The sequence below is a fragment of the Primulina eburnea genome, chromosome 11, assembly GCF_022965805.1.
Source record: "Primulina eburnea isolate SZY01 chromosome 11, ASM2296580v1, whole genome shotgun sequence".
Classification (NCBI taxonomy): Eukaryota; Viridiplantae; Streptophyta; class Magnoliopsida; order Lamiales; family Gesneriaceae; genus Primulina; species Primulina eburnea.
The window spans coordinates 5394327-5420334 of NC_133111.1; the positions used below are offsets into that span (position 1 = coordinate 5394327).

The following is a 26008-nucleotide window of genomic DNA, read 5'->3' on the forward strand; positions in this document are numbered from 1 at the left end:
TGCCCGAGCTTTCTATGCCATAACACTGTTAATTCTTCTCCTGAACCATTTGATGCAACAGCTAGTTCTGCCTCTTTGTGTGTTTCTCCCAAAAGAACATACAAATTTGCAGCAACCTTTTCCGCCTTCATAACCACAAGCGCGCCTTTCACCATTTTCATGATCCCGTTCTCGATCCGAGTTTTGCACCTGATGTCATCCAATTGCCCCAAGGACAAAAGATTTTTCGTCAGTCCTTTCACATGTCGTACCTCCTGTATGGTGCGAATGGTTCCATCAAACATTTTTATTTTGATAGTACCGACCCCAGCGATTTCCAAGGCATGATCATTTCCCATGAATACAGATCCTCCTGAGACTGGTTCATAATGATCAATCCATTCTCTCCGAGACGTCATATGCCACGTCGCTCCTGAATCCATTATCCATGTGTCACAAAATTTGTGTCTGCCTTATGCAACAGTTGCTACTTCGCTGAATAATATTTCACCACTGCCTAAAGTACTGGCCACATTTCCTTGAGAACTTTTATCAATACTCGTACACTTTTTCTTGAAGTGCCCTTTACCGCCACATTTAAAGCAGTAAATATTTTTCTTCTTACTTCTTGACTTTGATCTACCTCGTCTTTGGCTCCCACTGGAGTCACGGTCCATAAATCTTCCTCTTATCATCGGTAAAGCCTCTGCCTGCTTCGAAGTTACCAACATATCTTCCTTATTCTTGCGCCGACTTTCTTCTTCGAGAACCGCAGTTAAGACATCGTCGAATCTCAGAAAGCCCATAAGAATATTGTTGGTAATGTTGATGATAAGTTGATCATATGAATCTGGTAGACTTTGAAGTAGAAGCTCCGCACGTTCAATTTCCCCTATTTTATGCCCCATAGAAGTGAGTTGGGCAAATAGAGTATTTAGTGTGTTGATATGATCGGTCATCGATGAAGGTTCCGCCATCCGAAGAGTATAAAGCCTTCTCTTTAGGAAAATCATGTTGTGTAGCGACTTGACCTCGTACATCTTTGTCAGAGTATCCCAGATAACTTTGGCTGTTTTTATCTCAGAGATACTTGACAAAACATCGCCAGCTATAGCCAAGTGTAAATTGCTAACAGCATTGTCATTCATCTCATTCCACTTTTCATCATCCGCAATCTCCACCGGTCTATCTCCAATAGCCGCCAAGCAATTATCTTTTCTTAAAACTGCTTGTATCTTTATTTTCCACAGCATAAAATTGCTTCCGTTGAACTTTGCTATCTCGTACCTTCCCGCCATTATGTCTACAACAATTTTAGTAGATCAGACAAAATAATCCCGCCTTTAAATAAAAAGTCTCAAAAAATCTTTTCTGATGTGGAAGATCAGTCTAGGCTGCAACCACAGAGCATACTCAGAATTTTAAGAAATTTTAAACCAAGGCTCTGATATCACTTGTTGGTCCCACGTGCAGAATTTGAGATAATAAAACCCGAAAATAAAGAATAAACTGGACACCGAGATTTACGTGGAAAACCCCTAAAAATTATTAGGGTAAAAACCACGGGCAAGATGAAAAGATTTCCACTATAATATTTTACTGGTGTACAACTCACTCACTGTGTTTCCAAAGAGAACACAAACTCTCTTAATACAGGAGAACAAACACCTATCAAATATTATAGAACACACTCAAATATGTGTATACTGAGAGAGAACTCAGAACGGGATACTTAGAAATGCCGAATGATGCCTCTATTTATAGATGCATCATCCAGTGTGAATCTTCATCTCCCATTTCAGAATTCAGCTGCCGTATTCAAATTCTATTCAAATTAGGCTGGCACATACTGTTCCCATTAAATGCTCCTGCCTAAATGTTCCTGCCGACAATTTTGATTACAATGGGTAAAGCTTTTAGTATAATTTTTTAAAACGGGATCAAAAAACAATTTACGGATTAAATTTTAAGTAAGAAATCTCCACAGCTTCATGCAAAAAAAATTTGGAGATTTAACTCTCCGTAAATATATTTTTTGAAAAATAACATCCTTACGCATATGTTTTTGCCTCGGAATAGATCAATAATTTAAGTATTTAAAGGTTATATTTCAAAGCAAACGACTTGGTGATTAACAGTTGCTTCGATGCTACATGTGGGGCACTGCCCTCACATGGTTTGGATGGACAAGATTCACACACATATGTTATTTTAAAAAAATTAGTGGACTCCATGTATGTGTGGCTAAATTTGGTTCCTTGATTCTATCATTGGGTAGTGTCCCTAAATGTAGGATGGAATCAACCGTGATTAACCTCGTACGTGCATGGTGTTGTCATGTGTTGAATGCACAAGGTATTTTCGAAATTGTAGGCATGGAGCCATGCATTTGTGATGCATTTCCTGCCCGAATACATGACCCGAGCACTCCGATATTCGTTGGGCAGGGTTTCATATGACGTGACGATGTGCGTGGTTCCGTGCATTGCGGTTGTGATGTTGGAGCCAGGTTATACTATGATGGTGCATCAGTGCATGGATGACTACTAACCCTCAAAATGTATCTAGTGACTCAAAGATTTATCATGTATTATTTTTGCACTCCTCCAAAATTTTATAGATGGTCCTGGCTTCAATATTGGTGCAACCAAGGCAAAATAGAATATCTGAAAAAATGAAGAACATTTTTTAAAACAAAAAACAAAACAAATTAGGAAGAAAAAAATTATCCATCCTAGAGTCTGAGTTTGTCAATATTTATAGTAACAAAAAATTGAGCATGTTCCAAATGATCCATTTATGGAATATAGATTTTGCATTTGCATTACCAAACTTTCAACACATGGTTGTAGCTAGCTACAGTTGTTTTCCCTGACATTTCTATTCCATTAAAATAGACTGAATTGGTACAAAACTACACATTAAAATCCTACAACTGTCAAGGGAAATTTTATCTGTTTTCCTAGTAACAGGGCAGCAGCAGCCGTCCGGTTGAGTGCGTGAGGTTCGTCTCACCGCACGGCTGACGAAGATGAATTACACAGCACTCAAGAACTCGACATCATGTGTTGTATGATACTTCCTTCTTCAAACTTAAATCCTTTACTCTGCTTATTCCAAAGATGAATTGCATAGCTAGCTCCATTGGCCTGTTGCAAGATCCACACATTGTGCTCCAATAACTCCCTAAAACTCTTCAAAATTATGATATCCGGGTTCAAGAAAATCCCGCCAAATTCGAAGAACAATCTCAGTCTCAGTAAATTTGAGAGGTTTTGGCCTAGAGAAACCTCTCCGGTTCACATGCAATTAATTATAAAATGATAATATAATTTAAATTTAGAATAAAATCATCTAATTTTAAATTTCATTTAAGGATATGTCTATCATCATATTCATAATATGCAATTTAACATTTTTTTTAAAACTATTTAAGTTCGAAGATAATAAGGAGATACGATAATAGAAAAATAATCAAATCTACCAACACGACGACTAAACATTTTTTTTGTACGTTTAAATTTACCAAAATGCCAAATAAAAAACAACTATATATATTTTTGATGAAAACTGATCCAAATATTTATTAAAATAAAACCCTTCAGATTTAATTTATTAATAATTTAATTTAAATTTACAAAAAGCCAACTAATTTAATTTAAATTTACAAGAAAGCCAACTATCACTTACTACGGTTAATTCGATGCTGGGGTTAGGGCTGTGGGATGCTGACACGTGGCACTTTATTAAAAAAAAAAATTGCAAATCGACTTTGAAATGCAGCCTTTTGTTTTACCATGGTTAATTGTTTAACCCTTTCTTTTTTTTAAAAAAAAGAAAATAGCTCAACAGAGCATTTCAGATTCCCGTCAAAAATTTCTAAACGCTATTTTCCCTCTTCTTTCAGTTTTTGCCTCTTCTTTCAGTTTCTGAACCTCCACCAAAAAAGGCAGCGGCGCTGCTAAGCACCGGCGTACATCGTCCAGAGCACTAGGTTGAAGATACAAACTTTTTGAAGGATTAAGTTGGAAGATTTGACGTTCAAAGGAAATGTGTGTTTTGTGATATATTTGGTAGATTTCTTTTCACTTTCTTTCCTTCTCTCTCACCATCATCATCATCACTACTTCTTTCTTTTCCTGCCATTTTTGTCTTTTGGTGGTGATAGCTCATTTATTAATTGTGTGCATACTCGTTACACTGAGAGAATCACACCCAAATCTGAAACGGAGAAAAAAATAAGTATTTATAATATAGGTTGAAAATCAAGTATGGAGATGTTCATTGTCATATGTTGTTATGAGGCAGTGGACCCATATAGATTTTAAGATTTTGGCTTTTGTGACTTCTGAAAATTTTGAGGAACAATTTTTATATTGAGTTGTTGACTGAAGTTTGGGAACAATTTCTTTATGATACTGTTTGGTAAAAGTTATTTGGTTTCAGAGTTTTAGATGTTAACTATAAGTTTGTATTTTAATTTGGACGAAATCATTGATAAACTAACTCATATTTCTTATTTGGCACACGATGCTCTTTGTTACTACTTATAATTTTTTTTGTTATTGTCTCATAGAATTTACTGGAGTATTGTTGTTGTTGTTCCTGAGTTCATCACAAGATTAGATCCTGGTCCATCTGTGGTTGCTACACATCTACATACATCCCATTGACTGAACCGAGACCTGAAACACGACGAATGGATCTGAATTGCGATGGTAGATATATTGACTCTTGTAATATTTTTCCATAGTTATAAATTTCCTTTTGTAATATAACCAAATAATATCCAAACTGATTTTTTGTTCGTATAAACTTTGTGGTAGATAATATTGAAGAGGTTGGAGTTTCAAATTTGGAATCTGTGATTCATAGAGATGTTGAGGTACTATCTACAAATTCTATTGTCGATCAATTGGAGAGTAGACTATTTGTTGGTGAAGTTGTGAAAAGTGTTGAAGATGCTTATATACTATATTGTAATTATGGTCATGCAAAAGGTTTTAGTGTTAAAAAAAGTGATCAACGCTACTTTCCTGGCACTAATGAACTTCAAGCTAAAGAGTTTGAATGTTCTTGTGAGGGTAGTAAAGATGAAAAACGTTCTAATGCGCAAATACATGTTTACATGAAGCCGACAAGTAGAAGTAAATGTAAAGCAAAGCTCAGAATAACTAGGCAACGTGGTGGAGAATGGACGGTCGGTAGATTTGTCATGGAACATAATCATGAAATGCTTGCGGCTGATCAAAGACATTTGTTGAGATCATCACGCAATATTTCGTATGCTCAAAAATCTATTTTGGAGTCCATGGTGAATTCTGGGATAACAGTGTCTAATGCCGTCTCTTATATGATAAATGAAGCACAGGGACCACAGAATTTGAGCTTTATTCGAAAAGATGGATATGATTATCTTGGTCGCATAAAAAAACAAACGAAAGTTGAGAACGGAGATGCTTCTGCATTACTTCATCATTTTATAAACAAGGCAAATAAAGAGTCAAATTTTTATTGGAATGTGCAATTAGATGATGACAATAGAGTGATGAACTTCTTCCTTAGGGATTCCAGATGTGAAGTTGATTATGTGTTTTTTGGTGATATTTTATCAGTTGACACGACTTATCGAACCAATCGGTACAATTTGATATGTGCTCCTTTCGTTGGAATTAATCAGCACAGACAAAATGTTCTGTTTGGCTTGGCATTTATGTCAGATGCAACTGAGAGTTCATTTGAATGGTTGTTCAAAACTTTTCTTGATTCTATGAATGGGAAACAACCTGAAACAATATTTACAGATCAATGCCAAGCAATGATGAATGCCATTGAAACAATTTTTCCACATTCACACCATCGGTTATGTCAATGGCACATAAATCAAAATGCTCCATCACACTTAGGTAGTTTGAATGGTGATTCTAGTTTTAAAAGATTGTGGAATAAATGCATGACTCATTATGAATCTGAAGAAGAATTTGAATCCACATGGAGTATTATGATTGATAAATACAATCTCAGTGGCCACAAATGGTTAAATGGTATGTACACATTGAGATACAAATGGGCTACTGCGTTTAGCAATCACAAGTTTAGTGCAGGGCTATTGGCCATTTCTAGAAGCGAGGTGACAAATGCTGTGTTGAAGAGATCAAGTAACAGTGCAATTTCATTGTATGATTTTGTGGTTAATTACGAAAAAATCCAGCAAAGTTGGCGAGAGAAAGAGAAGGCCGAAGATACGCGTTGTCATCACAAGAACGCCCCGACAATGTTGAAAAACAATCCAATGTTAAATTCTGCAGCTGATGTTTATACACTCACCGTGTACAAGCTATTCGAGTTAGAGTTTATTAATTCTTTGAATATGCAGTTTATTGAGATGCCTTTGGATTTCAGTGCGGTTATCCTCTATTTCAAAGTCAAATCTCATGATGAGAACTCAAGGGTCCGGCACGTGCTATTTAATAAGGAGAGTACTGAAGTAAAATGCAGTTGTCAAAAATTCGAGTCAATGGGAATATTGTGCAAACACATTTTGATGGTCTTCAATTTTATGAATGTGAATTATATTTCCAAACCCTACTTGAAGAAGCGCTGGATGAAAAATGCAAAAAATAGAGTTTTGGTAGATGATTTTTGTCAGGAAGAAAGTGGAAGTGGCCATGAATCTGAGATGGTTTTTGTAAACCAACTTATGATATCGACATATAATCTTACCATGCGATGTAAATCTAATGGAGATGCAAGAAAGAAATTGACAGAAATTGTTGAAGGTGCGAGAGAACAAATAGATGAGTTCTTCGAAAAACTTAAGTTGGATGACAACGGGATTCAAGAAGAAAACATGGTAGATGAAATGGTTGTACGTAATCCTCCTCAAGTCAAGTCAAGAGGAATTACAAATAAAAACATACAACGTCATTGGGATGATAAAAGTAAGAAAAGAAAAGGAAAAGGAAAAGTTGACAGTTCAAGTAAGTCGTAATTTTTTTTGTTAATTGTCAATAGTTATTTCAATCTTTAATAAATTTTTCTCATTGTGTGATGGAGGAGATGCAAGTGGCAAACGAAAAGGACAAAGCACACAGACTTCCCAATGCATGAATAGCCAAGAAGTAGATCATGCCCAGCAACTACAAAATCCTAATGTCCCACCATCATGGACATCTCAATTTGAAGTCAATCAATTTGAGTGGCATGGATTTCTCTGTAAGTTTCCGCATCTGTTGCATGGCATTATACTTGGTTTTTCTTTGTTATTAGTCTTCTGGTTGTGCGCTAATTCTTTATTTGTTTTGTTTATTATGCCTATCTTATATCATGCAGAGATAGATAAACCCGAAGACAAAAAAGCTGATGGATTATTTATCTGTTTGTAGCAATCCCACATCTTTGAACTCCTTCGGATCGAGCGTTTTGAATAGGTTGAAATGGACTCTTGTAATCACCCTAATTTTGAGCTTGCCCTTTGTGTTGTTAGTGTTTTTGTTGCTTAAACGCTACACAAAACAGATAGTGTATGTTTCGCTTCCATTTTTTGTGATAGTCCCAATTTTCATCAATGTTTCTTGGTTTGTTGCTTGCACTGTGAGCTCCAGATCCATTTTGCAGTTTTTATGGTTGAATACAATAGTGAAAAGGATATTTGTTGAGCATTTTTTGAAGAGCTTCTTCTGTATCCAAATATCAGTTTTCTAAAATAAAACATCTTTGAAAAAAATTTGCACTTATGACGATTCTCTATCAAAACACAGTGATTGAAAGCTAAATCACCTGTAATCCCATTTTTCTATCTCCTTCAATGCTCTTGAAGTCATTTACAATTCCAATTCCCAGCTAAAACAATAAACGAGACAAATAAAAATCAATTCGTATGAAACCTTTATAAAATGTTGAACTAATATTACAGATGATACATACACCAACTATGCTGTAAAGTAGTGTAAGAACAATCAAATTGCATACAACTCGTTTGTCAAATAGACGTATTCCAAATTGCTGCCAAGTATGATTTTAACTCTCGATTTTTATATTACATGACAAAACAAAAGTCATTAATCCACTAATCTTACATGACTAAACAAAATAATGAAAAAAGATTCATTGTAATAATAAAAATACTACTTTTGATCTTCTTTAACACGAAGAGATTTCAATTGTCGTTCTATCTCTTCAAATATTTGTGCAGCCTTTAAGCATTGCTCCCGTTGGTCACGTGCTAACTCTACCTGGACATCTATTAGTTTAGCTAGTTTCTCATATTGGTCGGCAGATGTGGTGAAACTTGAAGCTGTAGTAGAACTTGAAGCGGAAGCTGAAGCGGGCGCTGAAGCGGACCTTGAACTCGATCTCGAACAAGATTGTTTTTCCTTGTACGCTGTAAATGCTTCTACTGCTTCTTCATTAGTTTTATAAGACTTGTGTACAGCTCCACTAAATTTGTTAACTTGCATATGCGTTTCTTCCCAACACGTATATACGCCGGGATTGCGTCCAACAAACACAACATATGTTTTGCCCTATATTTACACAAAATTTCCAAAAAAAACTAATCAGTTTACTAAATGCAATAAATAATACAAAAAATAGCAACTTCAAATTAAACGGCTCACCATTTCAGCACTATCAAGTCAGCAACAACCGATATGGAAAAGAAATTGCAGACTGCAGAAAGAGTTCCAAATTTAACCCAATAATGAAATAACTAAAGCGTAAGAATAAATATAAGAAACCTCAAGAGCCAAGACAAAAGTACATGGAATAGTATTAGCAACAACCGATATGGAATGCACAAGCCCAAATTCAGAAAGCCAAATCAAGGAAACCACAAAACTTGCAAATGAGTCACAAATAAAACTCTTGTTCAATTCCTAATATTTCTCCACAACCCAGTAGATGGTCAATTTTTTTATCAAACCTCCAAACCAACCAATGAACGCAGGCAGCTTTTCGGAGGTGGCGGCTTTTCGGCGGTGGCGGAGTGGTGACGACAGTCGTGGTGGTGAGAGACAGCTTTTCGAAGGTGAAGATTATTGGGGAAATGAATTGGGGAAATGCTCTGTTGAGCTATTTTCTTTTTTTTTTTAAAGAAAGAAAGGGTTAAACTATTAACCATGGTAACACAAAAGACTGCATTTCAAAGTCGATTTGCAATTTTTTTTTTTAAATAAAGTGCCACGTGTCAGCATCCCACTGGGTTAGGGCACAGCCCTAACGCCAGCATCGAATTAACCCACTTACTACATATTCCAGAACACATGTCAAAGTGTCAGTCCTTGGTATATGTATTAATTGTGCTGATAAGACAGATTCCAAAAATTTATGTTAAAACATTCATTTTTATATTTCTTTACAGTATCATATAATCAAAAAATGACTTTTCGATCTCCGGCCATTAATGATATTTGAATTACAACTGCAATAGTAATTATCTTAATAATTTTTGTTAAATTAATTTCTTATCAATAAGTCAAAAATTATAGCTATTAGTTAAGACGCAACTTTATTATTTCATACTGTAATACCGCATAATGCAACTATTTGGGTAATAAAATTTTTTATGTTAATATGAGTGACACCGTGAACACACACTAAGGACTCAACCAAGAAGTCGAATTTTTTGTTACCTTATTTTATCCAGCGATTCTGTCACGTAAAACTTGTTAAGTGCTATTTAGCTGAATAACATAATTTGTTGGATACTAAATTAGCCCAAGATCACACTATTACACTTGAGGACTCGAGAATGGAGTTTCATTCTTCATTGTATTAAACGATACGGGAAGAATTTTTTATTGGATATATATTCTACTAACGGCTAATTAACTTCCTTTTTACTGTTTTGTAAATGTTAACTACCAGTTACGACCAGTATTAACCACACAACTTATTTAAGCTCTAGAACCTCCCTCCAACAACTTAATTAAGCTACTGTAATATATTTAACACAATTTTTAAGTTTAAGAATTAACAATTAGAGCGCAAATTTACAAGATATTAATGGGTGACCCATAAAAGCGGTGCAATACATAACGATAGTCATGGTATCTAATACCGTGTTAAGATTACAAACTTTGACATACTTCACCTAAAAAACAAGCTTTAAGGATGATGAGTTTCCAAGTCCATATCTACAAGTTCCAAAAACTTAATTCAGTCGATGTGGGGCATCAAAACACACCCACTTCACGTCATGAATGAATAACTGAAACAAGAAGTTTACCGGATATTAACATGTAGTTTATAAAGATAGTCTATTATTGACAAAAAACTAGCTCAAGAGATGAAGATTGTCCAAGTACACATATACAATTCTCAAAAACTTAATTCAACCAACTTGAAACTTGACGGTTTAGAAATGGAACGAATGAACCAATCCTAATTAGTTTTTGGTAAAAAGAACAATATTCATTGCTCCGACTCCAAGAAGCATAATTCTCACATGTGTGATTGAGAAACCAAAACTAAACCCGGATTGGCTGAGTAATATAATTCACGATATAACATGAAATATTTTTATGAAAGATATTCTACTAATGGCTACTTAAACTCCTCTCACTGATTTCAACTTTTAACTAACTGCCGTATACTTATTTTTATCTCTAATGCTAAAAGTATCATAACACGAAAGACAACATTAATCGATTACATATTTTTATTTTATCCAATTGTTGACTCGTGTTTCATAAATTATTAAAGTTATACATTATGTTATCTATATATATAAATCTTTTCTATTTATTATATATAATTTATCGTCAGATTGCCTAAAAGGATTTCACATGTATTTCATAAGCAAAACACATACCATCAAAAGAATAAGTCTCTTGTAAGACAGTCTCACGAATCTTTATCTGTTAGACGAGTCAGTCCTACCGATATTCACAATAAAAAATAATATTTATAGCATAAAAAGTAATATTTTTTCATGAATGACTCAAATAAGATATGTGTCTTACAAAATACGACTGTGAGATCGTCAAACACAAATTTTTGCCCGACCAAAATATCTCAACTTGACTAAGAACCAACATTATTAGTTTGTTAATGAATTCGCAATGGGTCCTACACCTATTTTCCACAAAAGAATATTATATATACACATTATTAGTATTATTAATAATTTATTGCCAATTTAAGGAGAAAATTGGAATATAAATTATGGACAGATACAAGAATTTATTGGCGTGAATTTCCTCTTAAGTCATTTTTCCCACTATGCATTCAGTCAATCAGTCTGACTTGACTATTCTATATGTTCACACCCAATCGGTAGTCTTGTGTTAGATCACATAAACTTTATGGATCAAAAAATAACTATGACAAAGACACAGAAATGAAGATCACTAATTAACTATAACAAACAGATTTAGACAGAAATGGTTAACTTTTTGCCAATTGTTCGTATACAATCATATCAGTCTCCATCATCATGTAAAATAGCCAACTGCCGGACCACATAAATACATAAGATGACCACAAGAGACCCGAAAAAATATACAAAACTGAACCGACAAAGAACTATGATACCGCCTGTGGTTAGATCGCAACTTACTGCAAAATCACGGTAGCAGACACTCTACAGCGAAACCGAGGGAATACTACGGCGATGCTGTTCATTGTCTTGGCAATTTTGAGAGCTCTCAATGAATCCTGCATGATTCAATAACTTCCAGCACGGCAGTGTGCGTTTCCGGTGAAATCATGTTCAACGTCAGATGAAATTCCTGGGCAAAGTTAAATGATTCATTCAAAATGCTATCCATCAATTCAAAACATAATTCAATTCAGTGTATTTGGTAATTGTAACAGCTATAACAACCAATGTTTCCCAGGCACAGACACGATGCTGCAAACAATTTAAGAAACACTGCAAGAACACGGTTATACACACACGTGTTGGTAATACATGCAAAATACATGTAAATTGTTGGAACTGAAAATAAGAAAATCAATAATATCGAGTAAATATATCAAGATTCATCATGCTTTACCAAAGGTGAGCTGCATAAGAAATGCCTACCACAAATCTCTCCAACACCGGAACAAGTACTGACAGGTTCTGCTTGGGGAGACATTTAGCAATGGAGTTCCGCGTGCACTTACTGGAAGTCATGGATATGATTAAAGCAATAAATCAGAAACGTGCCCATGACACACACACATCTATACACATATGTTATATGTAACATAAGGGCTGTGATTGCATTCTAACCTTTCTTTCGAAAGGAATGCAAGAAGAAGAGCAGCATAAGCTTCTACAATCATCTTCTCAGCTTCCTTTTCTCCCTGTAATATGGAATCTTCAACCTCCTGCATCAAACAAACTTATTATTCAGTTTCTAAAATCATTAGCAAACATGAATCTGTGGCATCTCCCTAAAAGTCAAAATAATGTGAGTAGTTATGAGGTTAAATAAGTTGTTGCAAGGATGATCATAAGCAATATGGGGTTTACGTAATTAGGCCAACAAATCAGGGAGTTGTCAACAAAATTTGACCAAAAATTTAATCGACCTCAACATGCATTCAGATTCATGAACTTTGTACAAGCATATTTCCTCTTGAGAAAGACACCACACATAAGCTCCCCCTTAGTTATCTGTTAAGTTCAATAAGTACTAATAAAGTTGTGAGACCATTCAATCATTTGCTATCGTTTCAACTTTCAGCTTCCTCACAATCTCTTTCCTCAGGGCAAACAACAATAAAGCAAACAATTCCAGAAAGCAAATTTATGAGCCATACTATCCCATTAGGCATTAATATAGCAACAAAAATGGTTTCCGCACCAAGGACAAACATTTTTCCTCTCCAGCAGCCTCACCATCCCCTTGGTTAGCCAAAAAAATTGAGCATAGAAGCGAGATCACATCTCTTCTATTCACTCCATTGCCTTCCAGGTGGGGTAATGAAACACTAGCAGCTGCAAGCCGAGCTCTGGAATCAAATAAAGTAGTTTAATTTCTCAAGTACATAAACAAAATTTATGCGGGCCAAAATAGTACTGCCACTTGATAAACGTCAACGACGAAAACTGACAGGTGACAAAAATACTACCTATTGCAGCTATCCTTCTCTACCAAATTCACAAGCAAACCTAAAATAGCCACAAGAAAGTCCAGCTCTTGATCAGATAAACTTGGGTTACTCTGGAGATCAATCTTCGAACTTGATCTAGGTGACAAACTACTCTCTCTCAGATCATCACTGTGTGGCGAAGGCAAGGTGAATGATGAGAAATGATCAGCAATCAGCGAAGATAAAATTTCCAGTCCACCGGAGTTTGCAATTTGTAGACAACCCTCAGGGTTATCATTGGTCAAGTTCATAAGAACCTGGAAAAGTCAACGATGTCATTTAACCTCAATAATTTCCCCCAAGATGATGCAAACACCGAACAGAAAAAAATATAAGGCTCATATAATGATCATCAAGAACAACCAAATAAATCATAGATGTTCCTGTCATTTTCATGAGAATTTGTCATTGTAAGCTATATAAGAATTAAGAAGCAATGGAAGTGACCTTTAGAAGAGATGAGGTAAAGGGATTTCACAAACGTCACATATTAAAACTACCTTGACAGCAGTGAGAAGACAATCTGCTAGAAGGATGGACTGCTCTTCATCAACCGTTGAAGAACAAGATGCCTCCTGATTATCACGATTTTCTGTGTTGCTAGACTCTTGCTGGCTCAACACTAGTAGGGAATGACTCCCGTCTTTAAATGGTCTCGTGGTTGGCCTACTTTCTTGTGAGTGAGTTTTAATTAACCTCCCGGATAATAAATCCCACTTTGAGGGTTCAAAGTCATCCTCATCAAATGCAAAAGGATCTAGGCTGTCATCCATAGCTCCAATGTTAGTACCCACGAGTAGGGTCTTTCCACTGCCAAATTCCATTCTTGAATCAAAACATCTCACACTAGAAACAGTGTTTGAGTTCCCGAATGATCCACTGCATGACCCTGCTTTTGAAGATTCTACTCTCATCTTGAGCAATAGAGGATCAGATGAAACCTGAGTAGGTTCGAGACAAGACTTGAAAGATTCTGGTTGACCACAAATCAGGAATTGATTGTGTTGTGATGCATTGAAACTTTTCTGAGAAATAGTCCATTCCATGCTACAACCAGATTGACTGCTTCCGTTGGAAGTGTCAGACAAATTTTTATCAAAAGAACTGCCAGGGAAACTTCTGAATAAGGAAATGCCTGGGGAACAATGCACCATTGCTAGATATCAGAAATGAAATCAAGTCTTGAGCTTTGACAAAAACAAGAACAGACCAAGGTAGCCAACAAGTGAACAAACTAACGCCGGTGACAACAAAAAACTACAAGGGACATAAGATACATATCACAGGTCGGCAATGCACAGAAAAGATACCTGAGATAATCTTAATGAAGCTCAGAATGAGCTTTGTGAAAGAATTTGGAGCTTGTTGACCATCATGTTTTCCTTTCATCCCAAGCAAGTGGCACTAAATTTACAGATAAATCCCAATATGGAAAATTGCCAATTAGTAATTTAACATAAGGTAGTAAGTTCAAGTAAAATAGAAAGGCGTGCGGAGTGTTTGACACAAAATATAGAACCTGATTATCTTTGCTAAGAAATGTAGCATTTTCCATGATTTTTAGACATTTCAAAAGCAATACTAGACTTTCTTCTCCCATAGTATCTTTTGAATCTGGTGCATAAGTCTGCTCCAACCATTCCTGTATGTGATGAGCATTAAGTAACATAGCACAAAAATATCTCTGAACACTATAAACATATCAAATGGCTAATAAGAATCTAAAATATATGCAAAGACCAGTCAGAAATAGCAAGCGCCATTTCATTAACAATAGGTGATACATATTTTTCATGCTATCAAGGAGACATCATTTCAACTGTCAAGACTGAGCAGCATCTATCAGTCAATGTATTGACCACCATATAATAAAACCAAGAAAAACAGTATACAGGCCCATACCTCCATAACAAAATGATTTTTCCTTGCCTCTTCAAACACAGCATCAAGTCCTCCATATTTTCTCAAATTTTCCTTGAAGTTACCACCAGTTTTTCGTACAGCACCAGAGCTGTCTAACACATTTGAAAAAACACAGTTAAATTGTATGATACTAACATACTAATACCAAAATTTCAGGGAAGAAATCACCAAGGAGAATATACATTTTCTCAGTTATCAAGAGAGTGCATCGATTGAATAACAAGCAATTAAAAAGAAAACTTACAAAGAAAACATGAGCAATTTGAGAATTGAGAAAATATTATTCAAACAAAAGTAACAAGCAATATAGGAGATAATGCGCAACTAAATGATACAAGACAACCAAGAGAGACTGTTGCAGTATGCGCTATTCTCGCTAATAAAGGTTTTACACAGTGAAATCAAAAGCCATCATTTGCCATCCGGTAAGTAAATTACAGAAAACAAGGTTGGGATAAAAAAAACAAGCTTAGAATATCATAAAAAATGCTATCAGAGGTCAATCAAAAAAAGGACAAATAATGCAAGTATCTGTGGGCTCGGGATGTAAGTAAGAAACAAATTAAATATTTTCCGAAGATAATGATTACAGGATTTCTGAGTGATTGTTCAAAAGGAGAGATGCAAACTCCTTAGAATTTGAATACGCTACAACAGGTAATTTAAACTCCGACGAGTTATATGTTACATAATCAACCACCTAATCTATATAAAATTGAAAGTCGAAACTATTTAGACAGTTATTGGTCATCCTATCCAACAAAATAAAACCTTGAAAGTAGATAAATAAAAAGCTGACGTCACTTTTATAAAATTGCAGCAGTAAGTGATTTAAACCTTCAATAGAGACAGCAGATAAGCAAGCTTTCTCAATTGTAAGTAAACTAATCCATTTGGGATTCAACTCGGGCTTTTCTGTTCCATTATCACAATCACCCCCTGGCTTTATTTCCTTGCGATTGATAAGCATCTCACGAACCTTGAGTGATATTGCAGCAACACTGGAATCCATTCCCTTGGCTGAATTTTGTAAGAAACCAGCATTCTTGCACATGCCTAGAAGCTTGCTCCCAATGCTCGGTGCATTTTCTTTGCCAGCATTAGATGAAATTGGCTTCAACAATTTTAACAGAAAGTGAATGCAATTTGGTGAATCCAGTAGATCATCATTTTGACCCTGATATAGCATGAATTTGAAAAAAAATAATAATTTAGAGGTTACAGTGAAAGTAATGCTTATATGGTAGCAAATTATAATGCCGACAAATACAGTGAATTCAAGCTATGACATAAAATCGAAATCACTCACATCACTTGTCAGAATGTAAAATAAAGCAGCAGCAGCAAGGTTGCTGGGAGGGTCATCAAAGCTGAGTCCCAATACAGCATCTATGATTGTTTTGGCCATTCTAATAAAGATAACAAAAGTAACAGGTTGGCCGTCAACAAATCGGTAAAAAGTTCACCAAAATGAGAAAATTTTCAGAACTCTCTCTACACACACAAGAGCACTACAAAGGTAGCAAAAAAATCAAATGCATCATTTGACATAGCATATGATCTCGGCTTCCTATTGCAATGAATGACAAGATTCCTATTTTGGTTTCTTTCAGTTACTTGAACTTTTTCCGATATCATAAAGGCCCATGAGTTTAGACTTGTATCATGAGTACTGCAGTTCGAAAAACTGAAACTGAAATATGAAAAATCTACAAATTTTCTATTTATACAATATCTTTTCCTTTAAAACATACATACCATATCAACACAAATTAGACAAAAAAAATTGAAATATATAGCAATTGAATATGTACATCAATATAATGATAGCTTTTCTAAAATGAAGGAAAAATACCCATGAACCCTTAAAAGCCTCCATTGTTGTGCCGCTCCACAAACAGATAACAATGACAGAAGACTTGCCCTCCTAACGGTCACCTGCTGTCCCTTCATCAATCCATCCAATGCAAAATTCACCTCATCCATGTGTTCCATCATCTCCCCAAACTCCTGAGTCTCCATCAATGTACTGGCGAGACCTACATCGGCTGATACCAACTCCTTAATTTTCATATTAGTCTTATTTTTTTTCTTCTGTGAGAACACATTTTCCTTCTTCCTCTTCTTGATGGGTTTCCTAGAAACCTCGTCAAATTTCCAGGGATCACCATCAGCTTTGCACTTTCTTGGCAGTGAAATCCCCAATTCACTCAATTCCTGAGAGGAATTTAACCCATATGAATCATAATCAACGTTCTTGAACTCCGCTGATTCCCAAAACTCACCATGTGAAATCTCAAACACCTTATTCTCCCCGCCCTTGCTCTGGTGTATCTCCAGAGATGAATCAAAGCCGTGTGGATCCGAATTGATTTTCTTGACTTTCTTTGGTTTCCGGAAACCCCCATCAGAAAACTCCAAAATCCCATCTTCGCCCACATACCCACAGCTCGGAATTGCAAATTCTCTCGAATCTTGAGAAGAACTTGAACCGTATGTCTCCAAATCAACGTCAAACAATTTCACTTTCTTCGGTTTCCACAACCCCCCATCAAAATCCCCATCCTTTACTGAGGGCAAAATCGTCAATTTCCTCGTCTCCTGGGATGAATTGAAACCGTCGGGATCGGACCAGTTACAGCGAGCTGAGTCCTGGGACGACAAGGTGAAATTGTAAACATCTTGAGAGAATCCTTGGGAAGGAGAATCGAAGACGACGTCGGATAGGCTATTGGCCCCGGAATAGCTCCTGGTCAAGTCTCTACTCCGGCGACCGTACTTCCTAACGATCATACCTACATTTATTGAAACCGAGAATGACAATTCAACGACTGCAGATAGAATCAACAAAAGAACAGGTGGTTTTATTGGGCAAAACCTGATAGAAAATAGGGCTTCTTTCTGAACTTTTGCATCAAACTCGGGTCTGAAGATTTGAAATTACAACTGGGGTTGCATGATAATATCGAAGCAGGAGAAGGATTCGAGCAATGCAAGCATCGAATTTGATTTTAAAAGATTTAACGCTCACTGAATAACCCAATTGAGATCCTAGCCGTGCCTTTTATCTCACTCGACTATTGTTGGTTCTTGTCCGTTGATTTACGTACTGTTGTTTTGGTAGTAATAAATCTGGTGCTCTCAAATTTGCATTCAGTTTTTATCAAAACAAATTATGTATCTGTACTATCTGATACACACTAAAATGTGTTTGTACTCGTTGAGTTCACGTATAATTTTTCGGATGAAAATTGATATCGAACATTAAAAATATGATATTAATATATGATATATAAGTATCAAACATGTATAAAAAAATCTTGTTATTAATGACGCATTTGTCTTTTTGGATGAAAATCGATACAAAAAATTGAGAAAATATTACTAATACATGATATTTAAGTATCAACTGTTTCATATCCGACATTAATATATGATTTTTTAGTACACAAACATGTTAAACATGTTAATATTAAAAAGGTTGTTCTAATTTATACTTAAAATATTAACTTTTGTACCATATTCAAAATAGCTAGTACTTAAATATTATATATTAATATCAAATTTTCAATGTTTTGTACTTATTTTAAACCTAAAAGACAAATTTGTCACTAATAACAATATTTATATATTTGTCTGAATACTCAAAAATCATATATTAATATCAGATCTGAAATAATCGATACTCACATATCATATATTAATATCATATTTTTAATATTTTATACGGAATTTTATCTAAAAAAAACACAAGAGCCCTGAGAGTTCATACACATTTTTAAACATATGGAATGAAAGTAAATTTTTGTTTCATTTTGGGATTTTTGACAATTTATCGTTATTTTATTTATTTATATTATTATTGTTATTATTGTTAGGCAAAAATTTATGTGAGACGGTCTCATGGATCGTATTTTGTGAGACAGATCTTTTATTTGGGTCATCAATGAAAAATATTATTTTTTGTACTAAGAGTATTATTTTTTATTATAAATCTCGATATGGTTGACTTGTCTCATAGATAAAAATTCGTGAGACCTTCTCATACTCTTAGATACTGTTTGGTATGCTGGATAAAAGTGGAATGAGAACAAATTTTTAATAATCCCATGTTTTTCTCAATTTTGTGGTAACCAACTATCATCTCATGACCCGTGATACTATTACATATACTACATATGGGTTAGATGAAAAATCACTCCAAGCCCAAGGTATGTGAGGTGGATTAACGTTATATCTCTGTAATTTGACAAATATACCCTTTTCCTCAATAAAAGAAAACACTACTCCACGTGAGAGGCATTTGAAGCTACGGGCCGCTGGGTGAACATGGGAGAATGAGGTATCGGTTCAGAATTTAATTGTTCTTTTTTCTTGATATTTTTTCGCGATTTCTTTCCCTACAACTTTGTTGATGCTAACAGCTAGAACATTTTATTGGTTTCTAATAAGCATCAAACTTAATATTCTTTATTTTTTATGTTTTACATGTATATGTTTTTTTATACTTGCAAATGACACCTCAAAAATATATTTTTGTCATTGTAAAAAAAAATATTTTTGTTTTTTTATATATAAATTTTTATCCTTCATTTTTTTATTTTAGTGTGTTTCAGCTCATGCAAAGGACATCTAAAAAATTAGGAAAAGCTAAAAACGAACCAGTAGTTTTGTGAAAATCATGCATGTTTTAATCTGACAATTTGCATATAGATGGATTTTTATTTATTTAATATAATAATACTTAAAAATAAATCGGTAATTTATTTTTAGAGGAAAAATTACCCAACACATTGATGATTTCAATTAGATCAAAATTTTTTGCTCATTTTTCAAAAAAAAAAATTCATTCATAGGAATTGATATTTTTTATAAGCTTGTAATTTTGTGCAATTGACAATGGTATTTAAGAGATTATGTAATAATAAACACAATAATCCTACAAAATTAAAAACATACCAAACAACATATTATTCATCATTATATATTACTCATTCATATCTCATCATGTTTTTATCACACTTCTATTCATCCTTCATACATCTCGTCCATCGTACCAAACGGTATCTTATTGTTATTTATTTGTTTAGTTTTTTTTTTTTCCTTTTCTTCTTTTATTTTAAATTTTTAATTTGTTATTTTAAAGTCCGCTTTTCTTTTGGTCTCACCCCCAAGTCCCAACAAAGATGCTTCCATCTCACCCCCAAGTCCCAACAAAGATTACAAAATAATGAAACCAAACCAACTTGAAAATATTTTGGATTATCAGATTGGATAATATATCCAATCCAAAACCGAGTCAAAACAAAACGAGTTATACCAGATTCGACTCGAGTATTGAGCAAATTAAAAATGAGTGAACCGGAATGAGATTATATTGAAATTAATTTTTTTAACATAGTATTAAATTAAGTCGATTGATTCAATGATATGGTTTATCATGCTTTTCCAGTGTAATCCTTTTCATTGGCTCGGTACAATTTTTATGAATTTAGGCATAGTTTTGAAGTTATATATAATTAATCTTTTATAATTTATTTTATCCTATTTTATATTAATTTTGTTATATTATTTCTCCATCTATTAGTTATTCATTTTATATCATTCAATTAATTAATTATTTATCTTACATTAATCAAATCATTGAATTTAAACTACAATATTAACTTTAATAAAGAATATCATTGATGTTTTATTAATTATTAAAAAGACAGAACGATAATTTACCATCTTATTTCAAATGTAATCAATCAAATTAGGGTTTTTTTAAAAAATAATTTCAAAATAAGATATATGGTGGAGTTTTACAAAATTAAGGCAAAACATCACTTATAGCAGTGTCCAAGTTGTCATGCGCAACTACCAAAGATAGTGGACGTTGTTTTTTTTTATTATTTTATTTTCATTATTATTTTTTAAATTGAATTTGAAGACACATCTCAGAGCACTCACATTGGTACATTAATAAGTAAATTATTAACACCAATTAATATTCATGCACCAATGTGGGTATATAGAGATTATTAATCTTGGCTGTCATGTCAGCATAGAAATTAATCAGATTTAATCTCATTAATTCACATTACTTTTTTTAAAAAAATGACAAAAAAACCAAACGGCTCTTTTGACTATATATATGAGTATATATATAATTATTTATTTTTTTGTTTTGTTCTGAAAAATAAATCCTTCCCAAAAAAATATATTTTATTTAAAAAACCAAACGGCTCTTTCATGTAATTTTAAAAAATAATTATATATGAAAAAACTATAATTTATTCAATATAAATACTAATCAATTTCTACAAATTCATCCCAACACATTTCTCTTTAACAATCATACTCAATATCTCTTCTATACTTTCTCGTTAGGGGTGTCAAAATACGACACGATCCGTCAACCCGACACGATCCAACACGAAAAAAATCAGGTTCGGGTTGGGGTTTTTTGGGTTCAGGTTGGGTTCGGGTTGGGTGGATTCGGGTTAGTGCCATATTAGGCGGGTTTCGGGTTGGGTCGCGGGTTGACCCGCGAGCTTTTTTATTTGAAAATATTACCTATATTTTTATATATTGTATGTTTGAACAAAATTTATTAAATATTTATATGATAACTTTTCATTATTTAATATTTATTTTGCATATTTTTATTTTTTTAACAATTTTTTATTTGTTTTAGTAAATATATTTTTAATTTTCTACGATTAAACTTTCAAATTTAAATCGAAAATTTTGTTATTATTTGTTTAAATTAAAATATTATTATTATTTTTTTATTTTTTTCATTAATTTTTTTAAAAAAATTAAAAAAATTAATAAAATTCGGGTTAGACAGGTTGAGTCGGGTTATATGGGTTCGTGTTCGTGTTGGGGGTTTTCGGGTTGCTTCGGGTTCAGGTTGGGTTCGGATTGAAAAAAATATAAAAAAAAATTCGCGGGTTGACCCGAAACCCAAACCAACCCACCTGATTGACACCCCTATTTCTCGTACTCTAAATTCATTTTCAACATTTATTTCTAGAATCCTAATTTTTATCCAAATGGGTGACAACAGTCAGAACTCACAAAATCGACCTTGTTTCTTCTACACAATATCCACCATACTTTCCCAATTGGCCGTTTGTTTCAAATTTCTAAGATTATGAAAATCCTTGGAATCATCCAAATTACGCCTCCCGAGCTCCGTATCCACCGCCTACACCCGGATATTGGCAAAGGATGGACAACCCAGATTTCATGCCGCCTTATTTTTATGGATTATATAATCCACAATCAACCGTTGTGCCAATCGAAAACGAACCGCCAAGTCCTACGTTTGTCCCAAAGAATCAGTTGTCCGAACGTGAAACACGAGTTGATCTCGAAAATGTGCAAAATGTTGATATAGATGTTGAAGATACGAAGAAGCGAATAATATGGAAAAAGGAGGAAGACGAGCTCCTAGCGAAATCGTATGTCACAATGAGTGATGACCCAATTATCGGCAATGATCAGAAGGGGAATGATTTCTGGAGACGTGTCGCAAGCTACGACAATGACAATCGTCCCCCTGGTCATGTCGAAGAGCTTTAAACGTGATTCGATCTCACTCGCACAATATAGTCCAAAAAAATATAAATCGCTTCAACGCAAATTATAATAGTGTTTACAATACTTATCGAAACGGCCATAGTGATGATGACATATTGCGGCTTGCATGTGAAAAATATCTTGACGAAAATAATGGCTTTTGCATTTAATATTGATATTAAGTTATTTTTAAAATAATAATACTATTTATTTTCAATAATATTTATTGTAATTTTTTAAACAAAATTAGAAAGATATTTAATTAATAAAAATAAAAAAAGATAAATAAGTGGACAATGAGATCCATAAAGAAAAAAGTCTGATATTAAATGAATGTGGGTGTGTATTAAATATTAATAATGAGAAATTGTTAATATAATGATTATGTGGCTCGTGGACCCCACACTTTTTGAAGATATGGAAAGTTAATAACATAGATTAATGACTACGGATGCGGATATCCTTATTAGTGAAATAGAAGACTACATGTAAAAAATTAGAGTTCAAATCCTTATATGAAAAATAAACCTCAGTAAAATCTATTTCATTAAATAAATACGATTTTATTTCTCAAAACTTATAGCACTAACATGCTAATTTTTTTTCTACAATATAACTTCTTGAGTTCGGTAAATAAAAATATATAGCGTCAATGTTCATTTTTTGGTGATATACATTAGTAGAACACTTTTTTACTACGACTAGCCTTAGAAAAAAATTATATAAATCAGTTTCTGATTTATGTTGTAGCTGAATAACTCATTTTTCATTTTCAGCTGAATAACTCATTTTTTCATTTTCAATGTACTGCTCTAAGATGCAAATATTTTTCTCCCTTTGAGTAGAGATTAATCAATGAATTTGTTGTTTAACAATTTTATTATCTTCTTTGTCGACTAAATCATACTAGGGGTTTTGAAGATGTGGGGACTCGGACGCTAATCACGTTATAAATCATAATGATGACTAATTAATCAATTAGTATAAACAGGGTCTAATTTTTTTTTTAATGCAAAGCGGAAACATAATGTAATTAAATTCAAATTACATATTAAACATAGTATACAATTATTGTATGATCTACAATAATCCAACTAGGTTAAACTATAAGTCAGTGCTGAATCCTAAGTTGCTTCAAAGCCCGGATCTCCACGCTATCTAGTCCAGTCTCGTTATCTTCTTGACCATGATCCTAGCCCACCTGTTGCCATGCACACATACAAACAAGACAACAGCCGGATAACTCCGGTGAGATATAAATATCCCAGTATAAATCATGTATACATGCCATCATATAAACAATATAAAGCATAAGACAGCAAATCATATCCTATATCAAAATCATGATATGAATCAATAACAAGAATAACTCATATTCTAAACATGTACCCTGATCCGGAACATAATTCAATATCAAGAATAAATCATATTCTAAGCATGTACCAATATCAGGAACATAATTCAACATCCATCAATATCAATCGATATAACTGTCACTCAACTTGTGACTCTACGTTTTAGACTAGATTCAATCCTAGCCTAGGGATCCCGGTTTCCAAATATGATATTCCTATATCGAATTCCGTAATAGAAGGAACTCTGTTCCTATTACTCGATATAACCAAATATGGTGTTCCTATATCGAATTCCGATATAACCAATTATGGTATTCCTATATCGACTTCCGTAATAGAGAAATTCCAATTCTATTTACTCGATATAACCAAACATCCGGAGTCCTGACCTATCCGTCATAGACTGTAGTTCTATCGCTAATATCGTTATCTTGAGACATCGTGCAATGTTCCCGTGGTGATTCCACCACTATCAGGAACTTCTATCACAAGATTACTCATCTGATACCTGCTATCTATAATCAAGAAAACAAGTACATCAGTCAACTCAATGCAAATATCAATGCACTAAAGTAAAGTATGTGATTTAGGGAAACTCGAGTCAAACCTCACTCGAGTTGTGCAATCCCAACTCAACATTAATTTATACATTTATCTTCTCTCTCAGAAGAAGAAGAAGAAGAAATCCCGACTCTATCTCGGTCCATTCCCAATCTGGTAATAACAATACCGAACAGATAAAATATCAATAACAACTCAATTCAGAACCTGTTCTGATCAATTCAAATCAAAACACATAATCTGATCAATGTCGAATCCAGACACAATCCAATTCATATCGACAATATCACGATATAATTGAAGTCATTACTGAATCTGATCAATATCAATTAACTGATGTTTCGACGGTATAACAATACAGTCTCGATAACCCCGTCAATCCAAACATCACATATATAATACCAGAACTCAAAATCAATGTCGATACCAGTCATAATTTCAATAACAACACAATTATGATATGAATTCTCAGTCAATTCAAATCCAAAAATCATAACAATTCCATAATCAATCCGTTTCTTAATCTGACTTCGATTCTATGATGTCTAATATGTCAAGAACAACATATATGATTTTCATTCAATTCTGACGATATCATAATTCCAAAACATGTCAAAACGTAGTAAAACTTACGTCCAGTTGTAGCCTACGTTTCTAGGAACTCAATACCGAAGTCGGATTCAAAATCAGACGGGCGGATTGAAGTAAAAAGGCGTAAGGATTTTCTAAGCTTCCTCGGCCCTTTCCTCTCGTTTCTGAGAGAATTTGCTTGTATATACATATATATATATATACACGTTGCATGTAAATCAACGTGTCAACTTTTCCTCCATTTTGCTCGGCGCTCGGGCGGTAATAAATTTCCGCCCGAGCGCGAGGTATTCTACCCTCACAATGTATCGTTGGCGCTCGGGCGGTCAAAAACTACCGCCCAGGCGCCACATCCTCTGCCCGAACACACCTTGTTGAGCTTTGGCTCTCGGGCGGTTACTTTCTACCGCTCGGGCGCCAATTGTTCTGCCCAAAACTCGTATCATTCATGTTCTTGGCCCAATCTGGTCTTGGACTGGCCGGGCTATAATCACTTCAATTAATCAATAAATCATTTCAGATTACGTAATTATACCCAAATCATTTCAGATTACGGTAATCAAATTCTCGGGCATTACAGAAGACATCTTCAAATATTTTCTTGTTACCTTTACTGATTAGTCATCTACTAATTAAACAACGAGGAACTTTATTGTAACATATCTATATATAAAATATGTTGATTTGGTCTATATTTATAATAAAAAATAATATTTTTTTATATAAAAAATAATATTTTTCACATAGATTTTAAAATATGTTTCATCAGATTGATTCGTGAGGGTGGTGTGTGTTAGAGTTTCGTAGGAGACCAAACTTCTCGAATTGTAGGTTCTAAAATTGGTGCTATCAGTGGGTTTTTTTAAAAAAAAAAACTAATTTAAATTTTAAATTTTTTCAAAAATAATGTAAAAAAAGAGATTTGCAAATTTACGGCAAACTGT

The 26008-nt window shown here is 34.0% G+C and overlaps 2 protein-coding genes across 2 annotated transcripts; one reads left to right on the forward strand and one right to left on the reverse strand.

The window, feature by feature from the left end:
• Positions 1–5107: 5107 nt before the first annotated feature.
• Positions 5108–8400, forward strand: LOC140804559 (protein FAR1-RELATED SEQUENCE 5-like). The gene is made up of 2 exons (XM_073160608.1): positions 5108–6959; positions 8174–8400. Exons 1-2 carry the CDS (start codon positions 5108–5110, stop codon positions 8398–8400), a joined length of 2079 nt encoding a protein of 692 aa, XP_073016709.1.
• Positions 8401–11321: 2921 nt separating this feature from the next.
• Positions 11322–18069, reverse strand: LOC140804260 (wings apart-like protein 2). The gene is made up of 13 exons (XM_073160152.1): positions 17867–18069; positions 16844–17783; positions 16298–16397; positions 15826–16165; positions 14968–15080; positions 14585–14707; positions 14376–14469; positions 13566–14200; positions 13045–13322; positions 12777–12924; positions 12200–12297; positions 12008–12089; positions 11322–11711 (listed from the first exon to the last, which is right to left on the reverse strand). Exons 1-13 carry the CDS (start codon positions 17901–17903, stop codon positions 11628–11630), a joined length of 3072 nt encoding a protein of 1023 aa, XP_073016253.1. The 5' UTR covers positions 17904–18069; the 3' UTR covers positions 11322–11627.
• Positions 18070–26008: the final 7939 nt, after the last annotated feature.

Excerpts from the sequence above, each read along its gene's own strand:
- LOC140804559 (XM_073160608.1), top strand. The coding sequence starts at position 5,108 with ATGAAGCCGACAAGTAGAAGTAAATGTAAAGCAAAGCTCAGAATAACT. Across the intron at positions 6,960-8,173 it reads AGGAAAAGTTGACAGTTCAA|CCTTTAAGCATTGCTCCCGT; the intron begins GTAAGTCGTAAT and ends ATATTTGTGCAG.
- LOC140804260 (XM_073160152.1), bottom strand. The coding sequence starts at position 17,903 with ATGCAAAAGTTCAGAAAGAAGCCCTATTTTCTATCAG. Across the intron at positions 17,784-17,866 it reads GAAGCCCTATTTTCTATCAG|GTATGATCGTTAGGAAGTAC; the intron begins GTTTTGCCCAAT and ends CAATAAATGTAG. Across the intron at positions 14,470-14,584 it reads TTCTTAGCAAAGATAATCAG|TGCCACTTGCTTGGGATGAA; the intron begins GTTCTATATTTT and ends CTGTAAATTTAG.